General features: G+C 39.4%; 2 protein-coding genes across 6 annotated transcripts in view; one reads left to right on the top strand and one right to left on the bottom strand.

Moving 5' to 3' along the window:
- PDE6H (phosphodiesterase 6H) overlaps positions 1 to 19531 on the bottom strand; it is a 162016-nt gene that overhangs the window by 125551 nt on the left and 16934 nt on the right. Inside the window, exon 2 of one of the 4 annotated variants that reach the window (XM_057492212.1) lies at positions 635 to 805. The exons of 1 other annotated variant lie outside the window; for it this stretch is intronic. Coding sequence is in view for 2 of the 3 variants with exons in the window: in XM_057492211.1 (XP_057348194.1) it covers positions 8659 to 8684 (26 nt within the window). In the remaining variant the exon portion in view is untranslated. Of the gene's footprint in view, positions 1 to 634; positions 806 to 8658; positions 8716 to 19531 lie in introns of those variants that run through there. 2 more of the 4 variants (XM_057492211.1, XM_036909195.2) reach the window with 2 other exon arrangements.
- ART4 (ADP-ribosyltransferase 4 (inactive) (Dombrock blood group)) lies at positions 5381 to 18462 on the top strand. 2 transcript variants are annotated; one of them, XM_036909073.2, is made up of 3 exons: positions 5381 to 6409; positions 8224 to 8932; positions 15437 to 18462. In XM_036909073.2, exons 1-3 carry the CDS (start codon positions 6230 to 6232, stop codon positions 15646 to 15648), a joined length of 1101 nt encoding a protein of 366 aa, XP_036764968.2. In that variant the 5' UTR covers positions 5381 to 6229; the 3' UTR covers positions 15649 to 18462. The 2 variants fall into 2 exon arrangements, with proteins under 2 accessions (XP_036764968.2, XP_036764976.2); XM_036909081.2 differs by having other exon boundaries at positions 15376 to 15594.

Here is a 19531-nt window from a genome sequence, read left to right as displayed (position 1 = left end):
TTGCTCTGGCTGGTTAGAAACCTCAGTCTCCTTAACAAGTTCAGTGCACGTGAGAAATAATGAGGACTTCAATCAAAACTACCCGAGCGGGGAAAGTGCAGAAAATGAAGGAACACAGCTCAGAACACAGTTCAGTAGGAAATTCTACATCATGGAGAATATGTGCCCCCAAAATATTATATTATCACACACACTCACACACACACACACACACACACACACATACACACACACACACACTTCTTAAAATCCCCAAAATAGAAATATTGGAAGCCTTACTAAAATGAAACCTTAGGGCTTCTTGTGTCGTGATGCTGCTCTTCCCTTGCTTCCTCCTGCCTTTCTGCTGTTGTTTCCCCCAGATGTGTCCATTCATTCCAGCTCTGAAAAGCTCAGCCCTGCTTGTTTCTCGACTGCTGTATATGCAGCCTCAACTACCTAGAGTTCTACAATCTACCTGGAGGTAATGCCAGGCCCCACAGGTGAAGGATTCAGTCCTATAGAGTGCCCTCCCCAACGCCAGGTGCCAGTCACAAGTCCAACTGGCTATAAATCAGACGCTCCCACAACCCCCTCCTTGGTTGCCATTAATTTCCTAGAGCAGCTCACAGAACTCAGAGAGACATTTGCTTACTTTTACCAGCTTATTATACAGGATGCAAATAAGCTGCCAGCTGAAGAGGCACATAGAGCAAGATCCAGAAAGACGCCGGGTGCAGGAGCTTCTGTCCCAGTGGAACTGGTGTGCAGCACCTTCTTGGCACATGGATGTGTGCCTCCACCTGGAAGCTCTCCAAACTCCATCCTGCAGGGGTTTGGGGAGGTTTCATTACATAAGCATGATTGATGAAATCATAGGCCATTGGTGACTGATTCAACCACCAGCCTCTTCCCCTTCCTGTTAGTAGTGGGACTGACAGTTCCAACTCTCTAATCAAGGTTGGTCCCCCCAGCAACCATCCTTAGGGGCTTCCTATGTCACCTTATTAACATAAACTCAGAGGTAGTTCAAAGGGGCTTGTTACATATTTAAAAAAAAAGACACCCCTTTCATCTTTCAGGCTCTGGAACTACTTCAAGAACTGAGAAAAAAAGATGACCCTATAGCTCTTATCACTTGGGAAGTTATAAAAGTTTTTAGAGCTGTGTGCCAGGAACCAAGGACAGGACCAAATGTATATTTATTATAAATCACAGCATCACAGGAACACACACAGCAGACGTTGTTCTGAGAAGAACAAGACGTTGTTCTGACAAGAACATGGAGGAGAATTACAGCAGGTGGAAAACAAAGCTCCTTCTAACACTAAGGTCCTCTGCTTAAAGAGAAAAAGCAGAATTGAGAATGGTTAGATAACGTTTCATAATGAAGCAACTGATCTAAAAAGCACTGTTACAAAATGTATTGAAACAATGGATCTAGTTGCTTCCTGGCTGAGAATGGTACATCATCACTTCTATGACTTCCCTACAGAACCGCCAAATACCCAAATCTAATCATCAGGAAATCATCAACAAGCCCCAACTGAGAGACAGTCTATGAAAATAACTGGCCTATAATTTTCAAAAATGTCAATGTCAAAACGCAAAATGAATACCAAGGAAATGTTCTGGTTTAAAGAGTCTAAACAACTAAATACAAACTATAGTACCAGAAGCTAGCTACGAAGGACATTATAGGAACCGTGATAAAATTAGTATGTGGATCAGATCATAGCATTGTATGCATGTTAAATTTCTTGATACTGGTAACTGTACTGTGCTGGTGTAAGAGAAAGTCCTTGATTTCAGGAAATAAATTCTGAGGTATTTAAGGGTAGAGGGTGTTAAATTAATTAAACAAAGAAGCCATTACAGTGAGATGGTTCTAAAACCTTAGCAGCCTATGTAAGCAAAGCAAAACCTCAGCCTGTAAAGGCCTCAAGGTTAAGAAATCAAAAAACAACCAACCACAGCCAACCAGACTTTCCCAAATAAGGCAAATACTTAAGCTCTAGCCAATCAAGTATCTTTCTTGCTTTGCTTCTGCTTTTTCTCTATAAAAGTCTTGCTCTGCTCCTACCAGTGGAACCACTTCTGGTTTCTAATCTATTTTCAGTCAAACTCTTCAAACATTTTAATAGTCTTCAGTTTATCTTTTAACAAGGGATGTGGTGTCTGTAACTTACTCTCAAGCGGTTTAGAAAAAAGAATGACAGAGCAAAGGGGGCAAAATCTAAGCAATCCATGAATACGGATGGGGCACAGTGGCATTCCTCGGATGTATGTCTTTCCTTGTATAGAAACTTGGAAGGTTTCTTTAAGTTTAAAATTGTATCCAAATAAAAAGTTATAAAAATATGAAATCACTGATGGAGTTTTACTCACTTCTTTAAGGGTATGGAGGGTAAAAAGAACTGATAAGTCAAAATGTTAAAATAATTCTGACTACTGTATTTGGGGGGTCTCTCTCAACCTATTTTCCTTTAGATAACAAGGACTTCTGGCAGTAAAACAACCCCATTAAATTGATACCAGTCCAAAAGAGCTTAACAAACACCAAACCTTGAGGCCAACAGTACAAGATACAAACAATTACCCCCTGGGCAAGGCCTTCTAGCTACTTCAACCCACATTCTGAAAGTAGCTTTGGGAAATGAGTCTAGAATGTCTAGAATTTATTCTAGAAAATTAGCAAAACCTTTTCTTAAACAGCTATTTTTTAAAAGTAATAATTTAAAAATTAACTTTCACTTTGTTGGATATCCTGTGTTGTCTTCAAATATCTGTGTAGGGACCACGGGCAGGCGAATCTCCAACATGGCATACCTAAAATGACTGGAGAAACAGGAGTCTCTGTCCCCCTCACCTTGACCTGTCTCGGTCCCCCTTACCTTGAACACAGGAAATAAATCTCCCTTGGGAAAGGTATCCTCCTTGCATCAGGAGGTAGAGAAACATCCTTATCATGACAGACAGGGAATTCAAAGAAGCCTATATAAACAAACCTTTTTACTTTTACTCATTTACCATGGTAGCCCAAATACTGCTTAGAATTCCTCACCGACTGAAGCTCCCAAACCTAAGTTTTCTCACAAACTTATGTTTCTTTGTCTAAAATGTTTAAAACCTGCCTGGCTTAGTCATCTCACGTAATTTGACCCTTAGACTAGCTAGAACAACCTTGAAGGATAGAGGAAAACTCTTCCTCCCTAACATCTCAATAGAATGTGAAGAGAGTCAATATGCTTTGAGCACCTGCTAAGTGTCAGTGGCACTAAGAAACTGAGGGACAGAAGTAAAACCGCGTTGTCCAAGGTCAAACATTAAGGAAATGATAGAACTAGGAATTGAACCAAGTGAGTCCTTCTCAGGAGGTCATTTTTATTCACTAATCAATCTTCTCCCAAAACAATATAGTTTGTGGATTCACTCAATGATATTTCACAGAGTATCTCAATTTCAAAGTCCACATGCCCTGCAAGAGTGGTGGTGTTCGTCATCTCCACTTTCACACGGGAAGAACACGAGACAGACAGCTAATACAACTTGTTGGAATGCATGAAAGCTAGGAAGTCATAGAGGCAAAACACCACACAGTTCTGTACAGCTTCAAAAGCCACATCCCTTTTACCCACCAAGGCAGAACCACTAGGCTGTACTTTTAAAGAATTGGGTATCATCAAGAAAATAGTGAACTCCAAGCTCTCAATTAACTAGTATTAAATTATCATATGGGAACTTTAATAAAATTGTCCTCAAGGCAAAAGATGTTTTCTTTAGTGACTCTATAAACATTGTCAGAAAACTTTTTTTTCATCTTAATCCAAAAAATGTACATACATGTACACTCCAGACCTCTGGCCTTTCCCTACCTCAGTTTATTGTTGCTGTTCCCTCTCTTCCCTCCCTTCTTTCCTGTCTCTCTGGCTCTTCCCTGTCTTTGTCTCTCTGTCCCGGTCTCTGTCTCCCTGCCTCTCCCTCCCTTCCTCTCTGCTGGTCTCCTTTAAATTCCAGACCATACTGTATAGAAACGTTACCAAGGTTCCTTCTGCCCCCTAGTGGTTGTATTCTGGAAGTGGCAGTCCCATTAGAAAAATCAGCAAAGCCTTTGTAGGCAATAATAATAAAATGACACTTACACTCCTGTAGTTTTTGAAGACAGTGGGCCACAGAGGTGAGAGGAAATGCCTGTGATCACTGTCAAGTTATTTAACCTCACAGGCCTCAGCAAACACACCCATAAAGAGGAGGTTAGAATCTCTTCACAGCTGTCTTATGGGTTGAGGTGACACAGTGAAGGGTCTTGAAGAATGATAGACTCCATGAAAAGCTATTATGATCACCTTATTTCATTTTGACAACTCTATAAGGTTGAGAAGACTGAGGCTCAGCACAGCTTGCCCATTTTTTTTTAAAGTTAGCCAGCAAAGCTGTAGAACTAGACCCCGAAGTTTTCAGACAATAATTCTAGTTCTCTTCATGACACCTCAATATTCCTAAGTTAACAGTTAATCATGAGGAATCTTAAGAATGTCAAAAGACTTCAAGGGATATTTTCATACACTACTCATGTTTTTCACGAAGTCCAAAAAATATGCATATTATTGATCAGTGGTCACATCTCTAGAATTGTTTTACAACTTGCAGAAGCAAAGATATATGTCTAAAACATGTTCATGAATCGTTACTTACAATAGTAGAAAGCTCAGTCAAGGAAAACATAAGATATTTATTCTATAAACTTTGGTACAAATAATGATGTTTTTATTTATTGAACAGTTTCTCAGTGTAAGGTGGTATTTTAAGGGTTATGAATATATCAAAGCATTCAATGAGGTGAGTACTATTATTATTATCTCCACTACACAGAGGTTAAGTGCCTTGCCCAAGGTCAAACATTAAGGAAGTAGTAGAGCCAGAAATTGAACTGAGGTGTCTCAAAGAGTCCATGTTCTATTCACTAATCGATCTGCTTCTGAGATAGTATAGTCCATGGATCTGCCTCATATTTCACTGCCTGGTAGCATCTGTAGTAGAATGTTGTACAACCATAAAAAACTGAAGTTTTCAGCAAGCATTAAATTATATGGGGACATGTGCTTACACTAAAATGTTAACTTTAACACTATGAAAAATTGCATACTATATTATCTCAGTCCCAGAATGTGTGTGTGTGTGTGTAAAACCAAAATCTAAATCTAAATAGTCCCTTTCTGCAGGTGATGGTTATGGGTAATCTTTTCCTCCTTTACACTCTTCTAGGTCTTCTGAACTTTTGTAATGAGACAGAATTGCTCTGATCATCAGAAAATTTAGATTAAAAACTACTTTAGGATATGCTGGAAAAAAAAAGAATTTCCAAAAACAGGATTTAGCTTCTCTTCCCAATTAACAGGAAGTGTAGATGGGAAAACAATTATCCCAAGGATTTGGACTATAGGAAGGATGTTCTCACTAGAAAGGAAAGTGTCTGAGAGAGTGTTTCCTAGAACACCTGTGCTGGATTAACTGGGCACACTAGAACCTGCTGCTGACTGACGTAAGCTTTCAGAGGCTGTCTACTGACAGTAGTCTTTGGGACTCGTTACAGACTAAAATAGTGTGGATGAAAGATCTGACACCCTCAGAAGATACAACAGGTAAGAGTGACTCCAACGAGTATAATTTCTGGATTGGAGAGCTTCAACGATGCCATGGAAAAGCAGCAAAGAGAGCCTTCTTTTTGAGAGCATCCCTGTTGCTTCATAATAGCCACATCTGGGCAGGACCTATCAGCATCCCCAGATGAACTTGACACAGGCCCACCCTGACATGGCGTCTTTGCGGCAGCCTGCACAAGCCGATCAAATCACTCGCAGTGGAAGCCCACAGCTCAAGATAATGCCATTTGGCCTCAAACTCTGTGCAGTGCATGCTTTCCCTGCCTTCCTGGGAAAGATAAGAGTGAGAGAGTGAGCCTGACCCTTAACAGGCCTTTGGAATTCCCCAGCATACAGACTAGATGAGGAAATTTTTAAATAGGAAACTAACTTGAGTTCACGTTAGAACCCTTTATTTGGTGCACAAGTCTGTCTAGTTCACAGATTTCAGCTTTGCAAATAAGTTGGAGCCGATTTCTTCCCTCGGAAAAAAACTTTTAGTTGGTGATGATCGACAGAAGTCTCAACACAGAAATGAGCAAGGAAGGTTCTCGCTGAGACTCATCCGAAGAAAGTCCCAAAGCAAGAGTCGGAGAGCTCATTTCAGGATGAAGCTGCAAGGGCGAAGGAGAACTTCTAACACGAGCAAATGCGGGCCATGGACCGGCAGATGCCGGGGGACTCCTCTCCCAGCCCCTGCAGCTCCTGGGGTGAGTGCCTGGCTCTCTGGAGGGCAGCTTCTCCTGCTGCTGTTTTCCGGTCTGCAGAGACCCACGGGGAGTTCCAAGGTAAGGTACAATGAGGGGGTGATCCGATTAACGCTCTGGATTAAAGCATTTCCCCTGGGGACAACCTTTAAATGAACCTTAGTCAGTTGGAATCTAATTTAAATAAGTCTCATTCAGACATTTAAACAAATAGTGTTAGTGAAGAGTGTTGAAAACAGTTATTAAAAATTGTGGAATTCTTTACAGTTCATAAATTTGACATTATGGAAACTAGAGGCATAGCGTTCTTTTCATCTTGATGCTCCATAAAATTTAAGTAAAACTGCTTCTATAGGACAAATAATGCAAAATGAACAAAGTCTATTTGGCTTTAGACTGTATCCTATGGATCAATTCAAAAGAAGTATTATATTTTAAAATTCTATGCAATGAAAAATAACCTAATGTTAAGAGATAACAGAGTGCATGTTTGAGACCTAGTAATATATTAAAGTTTTAGAGTTCATGAGATTTGACAGAACATGATGCTATTGATTATGTTTTGTTCTGGCTTAACCAGATGCTATAGACCTATTTGTAAATCTGCTGTAAAAAGTTATTAGTCAAAATTATTTAAACAGTCTTAAAAATTTGTTTTACACATAACTAGATGAGTTCTCATCATAAGTAACACAGTAAAAATACCAAATAGGATGTCTTTGCGTTCCAGCTGCAACAGCCTTAACATTGATTGGATGGAATTTTATCTCTTAATATATTCCTTAAGGAGTACTGGTTATTAGAAAGCGTCATTTCTTTGCCAAAAAGGAAATATCTTGGAATTTAGGTAATAGAAAACATGGCTCTAAATGACAGATTGATGATACTTAATGAATTTGTATTTAAATCTTTAATTATAGTTTAATATGCACTAGATATCAATAAATAATATTAAATTGGCTACAAAAAGATAAAATGTCTTTTTCCCACTCCTGGTTTCTAAGAGGAGGGACTTTCCTAGGCACTCTCCTGACTGCCGCCTAACCCCTTACTCACATGACTTCCCTGGAGGAGGGCAAATTTAGTTGATTGGATTGGCAACATCAGAAAGAGTAACTAGACATGCTGAGACTCTGCTATTCCTCCTCCTGAGAGTTAGCCTGTTGGCAAAGGACCTGAGTTCTGTTCTTCCACAACAAGACCCTACGCCAGGCAGGCCACATCTAATACTGTCTACAGCTAAGTGGTGGGCATGTTGGACTCATTCTGGGGTTTACTTAACAACCCTACCTGCCATCAGACCTAAGAATTCGTGCTCCAACATAGCCTCATTCAGCAGGAAAAATATGTTAGCCTTCATATTTGCTCTTTTTTTCTCAATGTTTTCAGATCCTGGGCAGATGGCAGGGCCATTATTTACCAGGGGGCCCCTTGGAGTTCCCAACATTACTCATTATTTAAGTCTTTTCTTAAATCAACTTCAAAGACTTAATATAAATTTTAGGTATTCATAAAAGAGATATTCCATAAAGCACCCTGAGAGAAAGCAAAGGGGGTCAGTAGAAGAAATAGAAAATACAATTCAACTTTAAGATTATCAAGTTTTTTCTTCTAAGTACTCACTAGGCAAGGATACTGTTTTGGTGATACATAAAGGGTCATTCGTCCCTAAGGAGAGGAGTGTTCTTAAGCTTTCAGTAATATTTATCAAACCAAATTCAAAGTCTAGCACAGGTCATTGCTGCACAAAGCTGTGTAATGATTATGAGTGAAACGTACTTCAGCAAATGTCGTTTTTTGAGGCGAAGACTTGGCCTCACAGAGTATGGCCAATCTGCTACCACATTCATCATCTGATTTGGAAAATTATAAACGATAGTTTTCTTTTCTTATAGGTTGCAATTAAAGTTGACTTTGACTTGGCACCAGATTCCTTTGATGATCAGTACCAAGGCTGCAGCCCACAGGTCTTAGAGGAGCTAAGTCGAGGAGATTATTTCACAAAAGAGCTAAAAGCCCATAGGGATTATGACAAGGTCTGGAAGAATGCCCACTTAACCTGGTTGAACCGAGCAAAAGAGCTCCCCAAGAACATGAATATTACCCATGCTGTGGCCATCTTGGTTTATACATCAAAAAGCAATGTTCCCTCAGACTTTATTAGAGCCATGGCTAATGCTTCTCGGTCTGCACAGCAGTACATTCATTCATTCCATTTCAAATATCTCCACTACTACCTGACCTCAGCAATCCAGCTGCTGAGGAAAGAGATTGTCATGAAGAACGACTCTCTGTGTTTTGAGGTGCATCATGAGATGAAGGATGTCTACCTGGAAGCGCACAGAGGCGCCATCATCCGATTTGGTCAGTTCCTCTCCGCCTCCCTCCTGAGAGAAAAGGCACAGAAGTTTGGGCGACAAACTGTATTTACCATCGTTACCTGCTTGGGTGCACCTGTACAAGAATTCTCTCTCAAGAAGGAGGTCCTGGTTCCCCCCTACGAGTTATTTGAAGTTGTAAATACAAGCATCCATGCAGGAGGAAGGTGGATACAACTGCGGTCAGCTGGAAACCTGAGCACATACAACTGTCAGCTGCTAGAAGGTATTATTATTATTGATCTAAATTGAATCCACCCTTAGCAGGACTTCACAGACCACTACTCTCTTATAAAAATTATTTTTCTAAGTGGGAGTGGGGAGAAAAAAAACCAAAAACATGCAAAAGGCTTTTCAGTAACGGTGGACTTGACAGATAAGAGAAAACCTGCCTTATTTCTCCATTTCTTCTCTTGTCTTTCTCCTGAACTACCTCTAGGAAAATGTGTTTCTGCAATGGCACTAATATATGAGGCATTCTTGACAGAGGTTTTAAAAAAAAAGGACATAACAAGATAGTATTTTTGCCTTCTCCCTCAAAATCGGTTTTTGTTTTGTTTCACTGAGGCCTGGGGTCTGCGCACTCTGGCCCTCTGTGAACACAGACCAGGGTGGAGTGACCTATCAGTATGTTTATGTCCCCTTCCTCCCCGTGGCAGCATGGCAGGGCAACGAGCACCTGCTCCAGGGCCCCAGAAATGAGTGTTTGCAGAGGAGAATGAAAAACTAGAGTAGAATGGGAAGAAAATAGTGAGATTTTGAGAATAAATGTGAACATTCACAGCCCAGTTCCAGGATTTAGGACACATCATGAATCTGAGACTGATAATTTTTCTACTATGTTAATGAGCTCGTAAAATAGGTACAAAATCGTCTAACGTTTATGTCAAGGAACAGGAAACTAAGGGAAAGGAGTAATATAATAGAAATAATTACCCATGTTCTGCCACACTGTAAGTTCCAAAGAAAAATATTTCAAGATCCTTACCCCTCAAGCTGCTGATTTTTGGTTTCCTGTGATGAAACTACTCAAACACAGCTTTAAACTTGGTTTTGGGCTAATGCTTAGCTACACTAGCCATGCACATTACTAGATGCTGTAAGCTTGGTTGGTCTTGATTGGATCGCAGATCACAAATCATACTTAAACAATCGATTTGTGTTGCTCTGTGAGCTCTTTGTGGGTGGGGGCTTGACTACATAAAATTTAGGAGCTTAGCATGGAATCCAGCAGTTTGGCCCCAGAGCCACCCTGTCGGGATTCATACTCAGCCTGTACCGCTTCTTAGCTGTCTTCTCAGTCAAGTTGCTTCAATTCTCTAAGCGTCTTTATCTACATAATGAGCATCATAAGAGAGTCCACTAGAGCTCTGGTGAAGATGAGATAAAATAAAATACTAAATTATTTCTACATTCCCTACCACATAATAAATAGCAAATAAGTGTTAACTATTACTTACTTTAGTCCCCTGGCACACAGGGGTGCTCAATATAAATTTGTTGAAGAAGTAAGTGAACTAGACCTTGGGTCAGGTAATGATATCATTCAAATGATTTTTAAATGTTCCAATATTTGCTAGAAAAGGAAAATATTCTAGAAAGTTCCATTCCTAGTCAAGAGTAAGGAGCTGTAGCTACAATGAAATGATCTGGAATGTGGTCACTTGTAAGATGAGTTACCATTTCTAAATTTTCCGTAGAAATTCACCACTGTACAATCTTGGGAAAAGAGATTGTAAATGGCAGAATAAAAATACCACTGGTCTTAGAGGGTGATATTTTGGCCAGACACTACATGACCTTCCAAGAGCTGGACCTGAGGGTCCTCCCAACCAGCACAACTACACAACCATCTGGGAGAGTGAAGAGGGAGAGAACACTCACGCTGCAGTGACGCCATCCTTCCCCCGACTTCAGGCTCTGACTGGAAGTTACAGAGAAGGCTGCTCCCGCCTCTGGTTCCACCTTCCCTGTGCCTCACGGGGAAGCGAGAGGAGGGAAGCCACAGGCTGCCACTGACTGTTGTTAGCACTTTAATCAAGGACATAAAGACTGGTCTTGGAATGGACACAACCAATATCCACCTCTATCTACTCACTACCAAAAGAAAAGTTTGACTTCAGAATTTTTCTTTCCCTCAGTGAGTAAGCTATTTCTGAAACCTTTCTTCAGACATTTCTGCTAACTGATACGTAACACTCTACTTATCCCGACATCCTAGAGCAGTATCAGAGCGATCCACCCAAGAACAACGCGAAGAGGGAGGTGGTATGTTTGTCTTATCTGGAAGTCCTTTACTGGGAGGGAGGTAAGCTCAGCGGACTCTCCCCAGGGCTGTTTTTCTAGATAGCTGCCAGCAGTATTGCCTGCTTCACTTCCCCAGACAATCACCTGAACTACACCATTAACCTCAGCCTAGGGAGTTCTCAGATAGTGTTCTGATTCCTCATGGAACTGGAAACTTCTCAGGAGACTGTTTCCTATCCTCTCAGCTCTTTCACTAGCAGACCACAAGCTATTCTATGTCCCCAAAAGGCCCTATGAACCAACAACGTATGTTTTCTACCTGCTCCCTCTTAATCTGACAGGCGTGATATTTGAAAGACAACATGAAGACTTTTGAACTTGGTCAGCCAGGACACTAATTCTCCCAATGAAGAGGCAGTAGGTTATGGAGCGTAACTTCCCAAGGCCTTCAGTTTATTTCAGAATAGGTTCTGTTAACTTCTAACTGCAGGCCTCATGCTCAGAGAGTTACCAGGAATCTGTCCTCCTCAGAGAGTCAAGAGGTCAAATTGGTAGCATAACATATTTAAGGGAGAGAATTTACAAAAGAAAAATTGTTTAAGACGTTATAAACTAACAGCTTTCCTTTCTAATGCTTGTCTCACCCCTCACATGACCTACGTTGGTTGCCATAGAAACAGGTTTTCATGCCAACTGGAAGACGCAAAATACGTTGTTAGTTATTTGTCCTTAAATGTTGCTTCTTTCAGCAAAATAATCTGTGCCAAAAATCTGTAGACACACAAATACATGCTCTGTTCTGTATCACTGCATTCACAAAGAGGGATTTATTCGTTAAAATAATTCACATTATCAAAATTCTTAAGCATGTACATAGAAAAAATGTCAATTGTTTGTAATAAGCCTGATTTACATGTTAACCTTGCCAGTTACCAGGAGAAAAACATGGGCAAATGGCTTACTCTCTCTGTGCCTCCGTTTCTTTACATATAATACACCAAATAAAGATTCTGGTGAGGATCAAATTAAGTAATGCATCTAAAAGCTCTTAGAACAACATCTCACATGTGTAAGTACTTTTAGCTACTATTACCATTACCATTACTATTATTTATTAACTTCCTGTTTCCTGTTTTGTTTTACTCTGGGCTTCAGTGACCTCAGATTAGTTTTCCTTATTTGTGGCATCATACTCACCTTGAGCTAGAGCGTCCATCTCAGATGAACAGATGAGAGAATGAGTAATTGAATGAGTAAAGGGGCCATGTGGCATGGTGGAAAGAGAACAGGCTTTGGAGCCAGTAAGAAGCAGGCATATGTTAGAATCTGTGTGGCCTTGTGAAACGGATGGCCTCTGAGCCTGGTTGGTCCTTATAAAATGAGGGCAATACTTGCCCGAAGGGGATGTTTTGGTTAGCACTTGGTATCCACCCTCTCAAACACAATGAAAAACTCCAGGAGAGTACTTTGCACAGGGAAACCACATAATAGTTTAACGGCACAAATTTGTGCTGCAGAGATATTGACAGTAAAACTAGAAATAAAGAGACAGAGGAAACAATGTCACCATTTTTGGCATGTCAACTTCTTCCTAGGTAACACTCTAAAAGATCCTGTATTTTGACGGAAAGAGGCTAGAGATAGCATTTGCCTCCAAATACTGGATTAATGATACTACCTGTCAGTTTTACCATTTTCTGCTTTTTTTTTAAGAGATTGGATTTTTCTTTCTGAACTGTTTGATGTAATTCACAGATTCAGACTTAAGGAACTGAAAGGTACAAAAATTATGTATTTCTCCCCAGACTGTATGTCCTAACTCAGAGATGATCAAAATTAGGTTGTTAGGCCAGTAAAATGATATTTATGCAGGAAATTAGTTTACAAAGGGCTTTCACACACAGTTTAATTCTTACAACCACACTGTACATTGGGTTACTGACCCTCCTATACTGACGTGTAAATACTAGTTTAGAGAAGTTAAATGGTTTGTGTGACTATCCACACAGTTTATAAATGACAAAAGTAGGATCCTTTCCCATGTTTTCTGACAAAAAGTTCAGGACAATTTTCTCTATAGATAGCTTTCCTATTTATCTGTCAACTCAAAAATGTTATTGAGAACCTACCATTTAGTTACAGTCTTCTGTGACTGTGACTGTTTACATCATAACTCACTTTGAATACACATAAATTTACAAATATACACCAACACACAAATAACAGTAATCTTTTCACATGCAGTATAACTCTCATGTTTTTTATTCTAACCTGTTTTGTTACTCAAGAGTGATAGTTGTGACCTATACTGATGACGCAAACCGTTAATGGACCACATCCTCCAGTTGGAAAAATACTGTACTGGGCTACAAAGGGAATAAAAAGCATTGACTAGATAGGATAAAAGAAAAAAGACAAAAATAAAATTAATGTGAAGTATACTCAGATGAAAGAGTATATAGATTGCAATTAATTCACAGGTGTTTTTCATTTATTCTCCTAAAGATATTATCTGTGTTAAAAATAATAATAATATTAATAATAATGTGAGGTAGAAATGATAATGGCCACAAGTGAGGTAGAGAAAAAGTAACAAAAGGAAAGGTATTTAACCTGAGAAAGAAAAATTCAAATAAGCTATTTTTAACATCCTAATTATTATGAAGGGGGCTTAAGAGGTGGTATTCAAAGATGAATCGCTACAACACAGTATGTTCATCTCTTATTATATACTAAACTATAATAGCAGTGAGGCAAAGTGAAGAGTAGAGGTAGTGACCATAGTAGTTCCCAAAACCTCGAGATGCTCTCATTTTACAGAGAAAACTGAAGCCCAGTGAAAATAGCTGACATGGTCAAAGTCAAATTGCTAGAAGCAGAGATGCAATACGCAAGCTAATCACCTCCAAAACCCATAATCTTTCTCTGTTACATTGTTTTGCTGTCAATCAATATTTTCTAATGACCCTTCTGTGGGCTCTTATCCCCTTACAAACTGAGAAAGGGTGGAGTTGGGGAGTCCTTGTGATTCCTAGCCTCAATGAAGAGAAAACAAAACAGAAAAACGTTTGAGATTCGTTCTAATGAATAACCTGCTGAAGTGGTATTAATGGTTCCTAGGTCCCTATGCGAATTCAGATAACACAGTTTTAACACAAATTTTGACAGAAGCTTAGAAATATATATGCACTATTGATTTTCCTTGTCTACTCTTATTGGTGAAAATTGGCTTTTTTTGAAAACTACTGTTAGTATGTACAGAATTCCAAATAGAAATTCCAGGAAACTAAAAGAAATTTACATGTTATGTGAAAGTAATGGGTCATCCTATTAAATGATATGATCAAATACTGAGGCAACTACCAAGTTCAATGTCTTCACACCCCAAATTTCTTTTCTACCCTAAATCATCAGTGAGGGCTGGTTGAAAATAGATTCCACTTTTTATTTACAGCATTTTTTTTTATTTCCATCTTCCGTTTTATCACTGTGTTGTACACTTGAAACTAATGTAATGTAATACTGTGCGTCAACTACCCTTCAGTAAAAAATAATTATCTAAAAAAAAAAAAAAAAAATTTCCATCTTCCATCTCATGCTACAGCCTCATCACATGGTGGTCCCATTAGTAATTATACCTGACAATTTTCTGTATTGCAGTTTTGCTTCCATCAGCCACACCTGACTAGTTGCTAACCTTTCCCATACTTCCTGTGACTAGCATGTATGTGTAAGCTGAACACACACACACACACACACATACAAACACACCAAGCAGGATTGTGTGACTACTTTGGCCCACCCTGTAATAAAAACATTCTATGAATGGACATGCAGTATGTGGGAAGACAATATAGGGGTTAAAAATAGAGTTGAGCCAGGCTGTCTGAGTTTGGATGCTGCCTACACTACATACTAGACATGTGATGTTCAGGAAGTTTCTTCACGTCTCCATGCCACAGATTTATCAACTAAAAAGGAGGATAAAGAATAAAGACCTCACTGGTTTTGTCGTAAGGGTAAAATGAGTTGATTTCTAGCAAGTGCTTAATAAAACAGATTCTGGCACAGAAATAAAACTTAATCAGTATCAAGTTTCATAATGGTGATGAATCATGATAATTAAGATGGTGATAATGCTGCTGGTGATAATAAACATGGAAAATCAGGAGCTCTTTACCACCAACTAGCTGAGCAACCTTAAGTAAATCTCTTAACTTCTTGGTGCTATTTCATCATCTGCAAAATTAGCAAGTTGAGCTATTAGTTAGAAAAATCTAACAAAATACTTTCTCAAAGTAGCTAACTTCAATTGGGAATTGTCTAAGTTAAGAAAAGTGAATCAAAGGAGACATAAAGTACCTTAAAAAAAAACTCTGCTACCTAAAATATCTCTAACTCCTTTTTTGTTTGTTTTTACAGCTTCCAGCAAAAAGTGTGTCCCTAATCATGTAATGATTGCTTCTCTCTCATTTTTGACCAGTGTCATCATCTCTTCCAAAAGTGGAATATAAGAAAACCTCCGTGGCTTTGTTTTCCCTGTATACTTTTGCTTTATTCAGGGCACCCTGGGCACCTCAGGGAATGGCTCTGCACAGCTATCAACTGATACAAAACTGGCTCAGCCTACTGCCTACAAGTGGGCCTGTAACAGTATATTTCTTCTCCATGGACACAGAGATTCATGCTGGATAGAAAATGGCCCAATCAGAGCCTATGAGATACAATCAGGGCACTTTTTTTTGGAATTGAGAGGGAAAGTAAGGTGAAGGCCTTTTTTTGGAATGGAGATTAGTGAAAGCAGAGTGTCCAGTGGCTAGCAGCCCCCAGAGAGAGGCTATCTCCCTGAGAATGGAGCTAAAGCAATAAAGGAAGAGCTGAAAAATGAGAAGAAACTGAGTCCTACTGAGAACATATGAGTCCCTAGGTCCAACTGTGTCGGAAACCTGGGCTTTTTCATTACGTCAACCAAAACATTGTATTTTGGTTTAAATAATTTGAATTAAGTTTTCTATCGCAAGCAATTAAAGGAGTTATGAACACAAGGATATTCCTTATTTTTTATTTAGTGGTCCTCAATAAAAACTAATCAAAGAAGCTTGAGTTAGAAAGCAAAGGACAAATTCTTCATTAAATGGAAAAGCTTTGAGCCCCAGAGACATAACCACGGTGTGACTTTTCTTCTGCGATTTTCGCCAGCATTCAAGACCAAACCAGTATAGTCTCAAACAGGAGGAAATACGGAAATTTGAGGAATAAAACAGGAAGTTAATGAAAGACATTAATGAAAGCTCATTTGCTGCCAGTAATGGGTAGTACATTACAAAATATCACAAAACTACAAAAGTTGGTATTTTTCTATAAAAGTTAGTATTAAAATTCATGTTAATTTATGAATGACTTTATAGCAAATTGGATTTTAAGTCATTGTTGCAAATTTAAGTGTATTTATTAGAAAAGCACGTGGATGTGTATAGAGATAAAAAAGAAGATGCAGGAGGGAAAAAAAATCTGGTTACCAGGTAAATATCAAAGATATGTTAAGTTCCATTATGTACAAATGACTAGGTAAAAAAAAGTATAACTCATTGACCTTCACAGATGGGAATGTTCTCCAAATATTCTCTCAGGCTGTATACGGTCTAGGTGGGGTGATGGGGATTGTTTTACCTGATCTCCTGGGACCCAGCTACTGGGCTAAATGGAGTGAAGATGGGGGCCAGCTCTAGACCTTTGAATTCTGAAAGTCCATACTTTAGCCCCTCCGAGATTTTCATAAGAAGCAATAAAAGTGGAAATCAGCTCATCTAACCCAGTAGGACTTCCTGGAGGGCCTGTGTTATGGTAAAAGAGGAATCAGCTGGATAAAATCATCTGGTAGAGAATTCAAGCATCCAGTACCATCATTCTTCACACTGGAATTTTGAGAACAGGGCCAAGTGCACCTCTATCGTCTAGCTTGCATTGGCCTCTGCACCTAATAAAGCAAGCATCAAATTTCCAAAACACAACTCCCATTTTGGCAGGTTAGCGGTTACCTAGGAGAGAGTACTGAGGGCCTAGCTCTGGAAATGAGCTTTACAGTGAGCTTTGGTGAAGCAGTGGCAAACTGTGTTAGGAAAATCCTCCTAACATCTTGCACATATTTTCTTCTGTGCCATAGCAGTGTATTTATTGAGCCCAACTAGGTACAAAGCACTTTAGAGATTGAAAGTCAAATACACTAGGCCAGATCGTCATTGAGTTTACAACCTCTTGAGAGAAGTTAAGAATACAAAGGAAATACCAAAAGAAGGGAAAATCAAGTCTGCTGTTCATGAGAGTTCAGGAAAAGAGAGATTTCTTCTGAGGCAAGAAGGAAAGCCAGGAAGGCTTCAAGTAGAGGCAGCATTTGGGTGAGGCCTTGGGACACTGGGATGAGAGCAAGGGGTGAGAGGAAGGAATAAAAAAGTTAGGCATGGATATGTCGCAAGTTCTTAGTGCCAAAAACAAGCATAGATAATAAGTGCTTGGAGTTCAGAGAAAAATGAGATTCCTCTGGCTGTGCTTGGATTCAGCTTTCCATCAGAGATAAGGCTTAGGGGCAGAGCTCAGATGAGTGCAAAAGAGAGAGCTGAGTAGAAAAGAGAGGCAGGGTATAGGAATGATCAATGTACATAAGGGTCAGAAAATAGGTCTGACAGAGTGAAGGAGTAATATGAACTGGAGAGGAAAGGTGAAGCCACTCAGTCAAAATAAAACGCCAGCCCAACAGCATTTGATATTCATGAGAAATCAGTTTTCTAAGACATTCTATATCGGTCCCCTGAAAGCGTGCTCCCAGAGCCAGCAGTCCCTTTAGAGCTTGTTACAAATGTAGATTCTAGGGCCTGATCCCAAATCTATGGAATCAGAAACCCCGACATCTGTGTTTAGTAAGCCCTCCAAGCTTGTGATTTATGTGATTACAGCCCTTAAGGGAATAGCCAAGTTTTTAAAAAGATAACTTAGCTCTTCCTCCTAATGCTGCTTTACAGAACAATTCTCTGGAGATAAAAATTATTCTTTTGAATTACATAGATTTGTCGGCTTAGCTAAGGATGAATGGACTTAGTTTACATTCCCTCAATCTCTCCTTGTCTAAAGATTTTGTGCATTAGTCAGTAAAGTGGACCATTGATTTAAATTGCCTCAAAGTCTAAGTTCATGAAACTTTAGGAGACCGGTTTCCAAAAATACACTGTAATATCTACTCTTTGTTAGTCTGGATGTCTTCTGAAGGTAAAATGGATCCTTAAATGTGCATAAATTCACATAGATGTTAAGAGACTACACTATAAAGTTGCATAGCATTTATCTCCTATAGTAATTTTAGTAAAATAACACATGCATCTCTCCTTTTTGTATATACAAAAAAAATACTGTGGCTCCATTTATTATTTTATTTTTATCTTTATAATTTAGTATCTAATTGTTCTGAAGTTCCATTTACTCTAACTCTAAACAAAAATAAATACAGCAAAAGAAAAATGTCTGTAGTGTTTGATTTGCTTGGGGAATCGGGATTCTTGGCCTAAGTTGTCTAGTGATCTGAATCAAATTCACTTACACTGAATGAGCTAGTTCTTGATTTGGTAAAATTCCACATTTATTGAGCAATGTGCTTTCAAATATACCAAGATGTACAAACACTAGCAACTAGTAAGTGAAAAAAAAAGGTATTACAACTACTACAGACTCCCTTCCTCCCTTCTTCCCTTCATTTTTCTTTTTGAAGTAAATGACCATATGTTTTGTTTTGTTTTGCTTTGTGGCAAGTTCACTTTTTTCTCCCCATTTGTTTCATTCAGAGTCAGGCCACACTGTGCTCATGGCCTCAGAGGAGGGATGAGACTAAGCATAAAAAAAAACAAGCGAGGAGTACCAAATGATTTCACTCATCTGCGGAGCATAAGAACAAAGCAAAAACTGAAGGAACAAAACAGTAGCAGACTCACAGAACCCAAGAATGGACTAACAGTTACCAAAGGGAAAGGGACTGGGGAGGATGGGGGGGAAGGGAGGGAGAAGGGGGATAAGGTGCATTACTATTACCACACATAACATAGTGGGGGGCACAGGGAAGGCAGTATAGCACAGAGGACAAGTAGTGACTCTATAGCATCTTACTACACTGATAGACAGTGACTGCAATGCGGTATGTGGGAGGGGGACTTGATAATGGGGAGAATCTAGTAACAACAATGTTGCTCATGTGATTATATATTAATGATACCAAAAGAAAAAAAAAGAAAAAACAAACAAAAAATCAAGCGAGGCTTCTCCACTTTGTTCTTCAAAAACTGAAGGAATTGAGAGAAGGAGAGAGAAACTCAAAACCAAAGTATTTGAGAGAACCATAAAGTATGAATAATCAGTGCAGGCCCCCCCGATATTTTCACAAGCTGGGAAGCAGTGGCAGACAAGGAGTCACCAGAGTGGGCAGACTGGCAATGCCTAGTGGTGGGAAAATGCCTGTGAGAGGCACTATGAGTGGTGGCCAACCTCACAAGGGCCACCAGCATTTGAAGACCACCCACCTGAACTGAAGAGGGCACTA

This window comes from Manis pentadactyla, chromosome 14 (genome assembly GCF_030020395.1).
Source record: "Manis pentadactyla isolate mManPen7 chromosome 14, mManPen7.hap1, whole genome shotgun sequence".
Taxonomy (NCBI): Eukaryota; Metazoa; Chordata; class Mammalia; order Pholidota; family Manidae; genus Manis; species Manis pentadactyla.
This window is presented reverse-complemented; position numbering and strand designations above follow the sequence as displayed.

Coding starts and splice junctions, on each gene's coding strand:
- ART4 (XM_036909073.2), top strand. CDS start 6,230: ATGAAGCTGCAAGGGCGAAGGAGAACTTCTAACACGAGCAAATGCGGG. Junction 6,410..8,223: donor GACCCACGGGGAGTTCCAAG/GTAAGGTACAAT, acceptor CTTTTCTTATAG/GTTGCAATTAAAGTTGACTT. Junction 8,933..15,436: donor CAACTGTCAGCTGCTAGAAG/GTATTATTATTA, acceptor ATTTTTGACCAG/TGTCATCATCTCTTCCAAAA.